Raw genomic sequence first — 6,000 nt, forward strand, 5'->3', positions numbered from 1 at the left:
AACCCTGTAAATCACCTTGGCTACACAGTGGAGCTGGTCCTGATGGAGAAACCAAGGGTGAGAAATCTCCAAGGTTCTAAGAGCTGCAGAGTGGGCCCAGACCCTTGCTGACTGCAGCACTTATGAGAATGAGCCCTACATCTAACTAGGCAACACAGTGGATTGACTCTAGAGGCATGGGTGTGGATGACCGAACCCTGAAGTCCTGAGAGCAAGCGTACTACTGACTCTTTCAGGGGTTGGAATAGGAGAGTTAAAGGGTAACTTGACAGCAGCAGTGTTAAAGAGCTTCCCTGGTGCTATAGATAAGGGAAAGCAAGCAGGCTGCCCTGCTCAGCTACCATTCAGGCCGAGATTAAGGGTTTTAGGTTGAATCACAGCAAAATCTACAACCGTTGTGAACTGCTGTGGGTTATAAAATGGCCTGTTATACTGATCCAAAGCTACAGGAGCTCCACAAAACAGGGCAACAACAACATTAAACAGGAAAGTCCCAGTGAGGAACCAAGTGAGAATCAAGAGACCTCAAATGAGACCAATGACTCATTGCATTGAATACTTGCAAGTAAAAATGGATGAACAGAGGGGTATATTTTGGGATAGAATGTGACACATGACAGCTAATGTTTTAAGATATTTCATGTATACATTAATTTGGGGGAAGTGGCAAGGTAAAAGGGCAGATATAAGAAGATGGCAGATAACTAGGATTTGAGTGGATATTGATAAACTCACAAAGAAGCGAAAAAAAATTTTTAAAAAGAAAAAACATTACAGCAACATATTAACTATATTTCAGAAAATTTGCTTACTGTACAACTAACCATAATGATAACCTAACAACCTATCTGCTACCTATGAGCAGCCCTGTGTTGGGTATGACCTAGGTGGGTAAGAAGTCATAGTAAGGTAAAGTTCAAGGTTCTGAGACAGAGTGCCAGGTAAAATATAAATTTTGGTGTTCAAGCTCTGCCAGGAAAATAATGGTAAGAGGAGCTAGATGTTTAACTTTTCTCTCTGGGACTATTGGCATGCTTAGGCTTTTAGATGCCACCTGTGGCAAATCTCACACTTCACAAGGCTTTCCATACCTGTTTGTAGCCTTGAGACTATATGCCAATTTTACATAGTTTCTTAGAAAGAAAAAGCATAGATCTGATGATAGTATCTTTCTTATTAATTACAGATAAGTCCTATTCTCCTCTACCATAAAACAGTTTTTAAAAGAAGCCCTCTTTAGGGGCTCCACCCAAAAATAATGTAGTGCATGACTGTTCAGTGAAAAGTCTTGAATCTGTCAGAAATTTTACAGATAGAATAGTACTCCACTGAGGCATGACCCCATGAGGCATTTAATGAGATTCAGTGTACATGAGGAAGGTCTGTGAGAATGAATTCTGTCGTGTAGCTGCGCCAGTTATGGCGGGGCTGAGTACAGAAGTCATTAAGAGTCCTCACAGGGATGTTTTCCTCAGAACATTTTGCTGTCCATTTGTTTCACCATTTTCAATAAGTGTCATGTCAAAACAAATCACTAGATCATGAACTCAGACTTTTCTTCTTTGATCAGCATCTCTAGTGCATTTGTTGAACTCTGCTTGTTGTTGTCCATGAACAACACTAAGATCAGACTAACTAAAAACGTAAGCAGGTTCTGTAACGGGTTTCCTCAAATTAGCTCAAGCTCATAACAGTACATGTAACCTCACACATCATTTTCTCAATACACTACCTCTAGGCAGTTTATGTCTCAATAAACTTGAGTACCAGGACTCAGTAGCTTTGTTAGAACCATTCACAGATATTTTACAGGAATGTTTTCTCTGAACTAAGTCTGATATAATAGTGTCACTGAAAAACATAGAACATCAGAATCCCTCTATATTTTTAATCCTTATTTGTATTCATGACAACTTGATAATGTAGTAGTCTCTCTACTGAAGTCAACTCTGTGAACAGAAATCAGACTGTATATTATTCAAGACCTTCCTCAAATCTTATTAATAGGCTTCAATCTCAAACTGCATGTATCTAGAAGGTAGGGAAGTTTTAATCTTTAACAAAGATTATTAATAGAACCATGAAGATGCAGAAATGGACTCAAAAGAAGAAAAAGTAAAGTAGAAGTTCATGACAGAGAAGAAAGAGGAGAGTGTGGTTTTGTTTGTATCTCTGGATCATATTGCAGAAACATCTACTCAAACTTTATTTTTCACACTTCAAAACACTTTTCATATATGAGCTTTACTAGAAAGGAGAGCAAATAAAAAACTGACAGTACAATCCATATCTTTGTCTTCCTAGACATTTTACTAAATACTCTAATTTTTATTTCCTCAACACCTAGATATGAACTTTCTATATGATGAATTATTGTATATCTAATCATCATCTCATAGTTATTAGATCCAGATACAATATTTTTTAAAATGGGTCTCTAGGTCCTGAATATCTGCCACAGGACCAATATCATTTTCCCATGATGTTTGAGGATATTTAAGAATAAGAGGAATATGGCCATTCCCTAACACACAGCCTCTTCATATCAGCCTTAGAAAGGCTATGATGAATAGACAGACTCTATGTTGCCAGTGTTTCACAAAACCTCTACTCAGTCTTTCCTTGCTGCACCCGGAGTAAGTTTCCTTATCACTTGTACGTCACCCACACACAGGGTAGACAAACAGAACAGAGATAATTCAAGGCACTTGGAAAGAGAAAACCACAGGTGTGCTTGTGAAGAAGTAGAGGGAACCCTCCCCTTAGTACCTCCTTCTCGCTGAACTGGGGTATAAAGGCAGGCTTTGACCTAGTACTCACTACCTTCTGCCAAAATGAGAGCACTCCTGTTCCTGGCCCTTGTGGGAGCTGCTGGTGAGTTCCATGTCTTAACCCAGGTCTTGTTCTTCCTTCTTTTGAAAGCCATGAACCCCATCATCAGGTGACTCTTCACCCCATCTCAACTCTAATGTTCCCTTTCTTCCTCCAGCAACAGTTCTGCTTTCAACCTTTCAAACTTCTCTGCAAGCCTATAGTTTCCTACCCCTTCCACTCTCACTTATTTAGTGATCAGAGAATATAAAAAAAGGAAGGCACCTGGAAGGTACAGGAAATGAGCCTATATGAGCCCATTAGCTCAGGCCTGGTTCTCTTTACAAAGGAAATGCCTAAGTTGAAAGTTGAAGTCCTCAATAAACTACAGACTATTGAAATACTTAACTTATGTGCATGGGAAAATGACTCATAGCAGGAGGGATATTTTGGTACCATACATTTTTATAAATACCCAAATGACTTTAAGACCTATAAACATGCAATCAAATACAGAAATCAATGATCTTTAACAATAATATTATATCCCTCTGTTCTTTACAAGGACTGTTCTCCATTTTTCTTAAAATACAAACTGAAGCTATAAAACCCCATGGGTACATACCCAGGATATTATCTAAGATACTTCCAACCATGGGTAACTCTTTAAAATATGTGACAGACAAAAGGGTTCAAAGAATGTAGAATATGAGATCAAAACAAGTAGAGGATAACACAACCATCTCTATACACTATTCCTGCATACAGATAGCATCATTTGCCCTATGGCTGGGAATCCATGAGAGTGAAGTACATACAGAGTATCTTCCTATTGTTTTGCAGTAATGTGTAGTGCAGTACTGTGTTGAACAAGCTGTTCTATGCCTAAGAAAAATAATTAATTAATGCATTAATTAAGAACCCCTGGTTAGTTGAAAGCTGAGGGCTCCACCTAACAACACCTTGATGAATTGTCTTCTCATTGGTCTTCTTGTCTTTATTCAAGTTGCCTTCCCTGTGGATGATGATGACAAGATCGTTGGAGGATACACCTGCCNAGAGAATTCTGTTCCCTACCAGGTGTCCCTGAACTCTGGCTACCACTTCTGTGGAGGTTCCCTCATCAATGACCAGTGGGTGGTGTCTGCAGCTCACTGCTACAAGTCGTAAGTGATGGGCCCTGTCTGTACAGAACACACACTTAACCTTTTGAAGAGCAGATATAAGATCAAGCAAGAAATACCTGATACTGTGAATGGCAACAGTCACAGTAAAGAGATTAGTAAATTATTGAGTTTAGAAAGGATAAGAGTACAGAATAGGAAGCCCTCCACACAAAAGAAGATCATTCAAACTACCTCAAATATGTAGATAAGGAATGGAAAGTTGATTGTAGGACAGAATCAAAACTGAAGTCACACAAAGACATTCATGAAGAGCAATGCTGTGTCCAATACAGTGGTGATAAACTTAGAGTTTCAGTGAGTATGGAAAATCTGTGAACATTTTAAAAATCTGTGTGTTTCTGTTAGTTTCACTATAAGGAGGGAACTGAGAGACAGTTTGTATACCAGATAGTGTCAGACCTGAACATGCATCAGAAGGAGCCAGATTATAATTTGAAAAGTTTAGGGGGAAAACACAGAGAATGAATGCAGAGCAAGTTGGGAGATGCCACAGTTACATGGCTATTCTTATTACACACTGGAATAGACTGATGAAAGTAACAATTTTTGGAGGAGAAGATTTAGTTGCAAAGCCACAGAGGAAAAATGAAGATACAGGGGCTATTTTGTTTATAAAGGGTGGAGGGACAGGAGTTGATGAGCAGTCATTCACCTGAATCATATTACCTGTCTTCAAAACAGAAAGGAATCTGGTCTCACTGTTACTTGCTGTCCACATCACTGTCACTTTTGTGATACTCAACCAGGCACCTCCCTATTCTAAGATCATTCAGCAAAAAGTGTTTAACAACTCTGAACTATTTGCCGTGATGGAGAAGAAAATTATAACATGATTCTCTTGCCAACAGCCGCATCCAAGTGAGACTGGGGGAGCACAACATCAATGTCCTGGAGGGCAATGAGCAGTTTGTCAATGCTGCCAAGGTCATCCGGCACCCCAGTTATAATTCATGGGCCCTGGACAATGACATCATGCTGATCAAACTGGCATCCCCTGTGACCCTCAATGCCAGAGTGGCCACTGTAGCTCTGCCCAGTTCCTGTGCACCTGCAGGCACTCAGTGTCTCATCTCTGGATGGGGCAACACCTTGAGCTCTGGTGGTGAGTAGGTTACTTTGTCTGCTTCCTTTACTACTTCTGAGAACCAAATGAGGTTCTACATTGAAACCATTGGTTTCTAAGATGCAAAACTATTGAAAGTATCTAATAATACAGAGCGGTGCAGTGGGTACAAGAGATATTTGCACACAAAATGATCTTATTCCCAGCCTGGAAACAGAAGAGATAAAGAATATTCTATTATTACTTCTAGGAAGGACATCAATAATGGCTATTTTGGGATCTAAATTTCTTGCTGGGCTTTCATATCTTGAAGGATGCTCCATGATCTGTAGACTTTCTCCACTGGATTGTTAAAGTCTATCCTGGTTTGAATCACATTCTCTCTTATCCTTTCCTCAAAGTGAACAACCCAGACCTGCTCCAGTGCCTGGATGCCCCAGTGCTGTCTCAGGCTGACTGTGAGGCCTCCTACCCTGGAAAGATCACCAATAACATGATCTGTGTTGGCTTCCTGGAGGGAGGCAAAGATTCCTGCCAGGTAATTGGCTTTTATCTTACAAAAAGAATCTAGTCTCATAGGATTGGTGTTAGTATGTCCAAGTGTATGAGACAGGAAGTTTCCTGTAGTGGCTCCATGGAAAAGTGAGGAGGGCTATTCTGGAGGTTATTTCAACATGTCAGTCAGAACAGAGGATGGGCTAACCAAGGGAGGCAAAGCATGGCTACAATGGCATCTTCAGGTCAGAGTAATGTGGTCCCTTTTCCCTATGCCTCTTCCTTCAATACTGTATTTCTCCCTTCCAGGGTGACTCTGGTGGCCCTGTGGTCTGCAATGGACAGCTCCAGGGCATTGTCTCCTGGGGCTATGGCTGTGCCCAGAAGGACAACCCTGGTGTGTACACCAAGGTCTGCAACTATGTGGACTGGATTCAGGACACC

At 40.5% G+C, this 6,000-nt stretch overlaps 1 protein-coding gene and 1 gene segment (V, D, J or C); both read left to right on the forward strand.

Annotated features, from left to right (window-relative positions):
* Nucleotides 1–6,000, forward strand: part of LOC110296769 — a 313,901-nt gene that overhangs the window by 61,440 nt on the left and 246,461 nt on the right.
* Nucleotides 2,835–6,000, forward strand: part of LOC110296435 (anionic trypsin-2-like) — a 7,318-nt gene continuing 4,152 nt past the window's right edge. The window contains exons 1-5 of the mRNA XM_021165139.1: nucleotides 2,835–2,874; nucleotides 3,818–3,977; nucleotides 4,847–5,100; nucleotides 5,463–5,599; nucleotides 5,866–5,998. Of these exons, the coding sequence (XP_021020798.1) occupies nucleotides 2,835–2,874; nucleotides 3,818–3,977; nucleotides 4,847–5,100; nucleotides 5,463–5,599; nucleotides 5,866–5,998 (724 nt within the window). The remainder of the gene's footprint in view (nucleotides 2,875–3,817; nucleotides 3,978–4,846; nucleotides 5,101–5,462; nucleotides 5,600–5,865; nucleotides 5,999–6,000) is intronic.

Source organism: Mus caroli, chromosome 6, assembly GCF_900094665.2.
Source record: "Mus caroli chromosome 6, CAROLI_EIJ_v1.1, whole genome shotgun sequence".
NCBI lineage: Eukaryota > Metazoa > Chordata > Mammalia > Rodentia > Muridae > Mus > Mus caroli.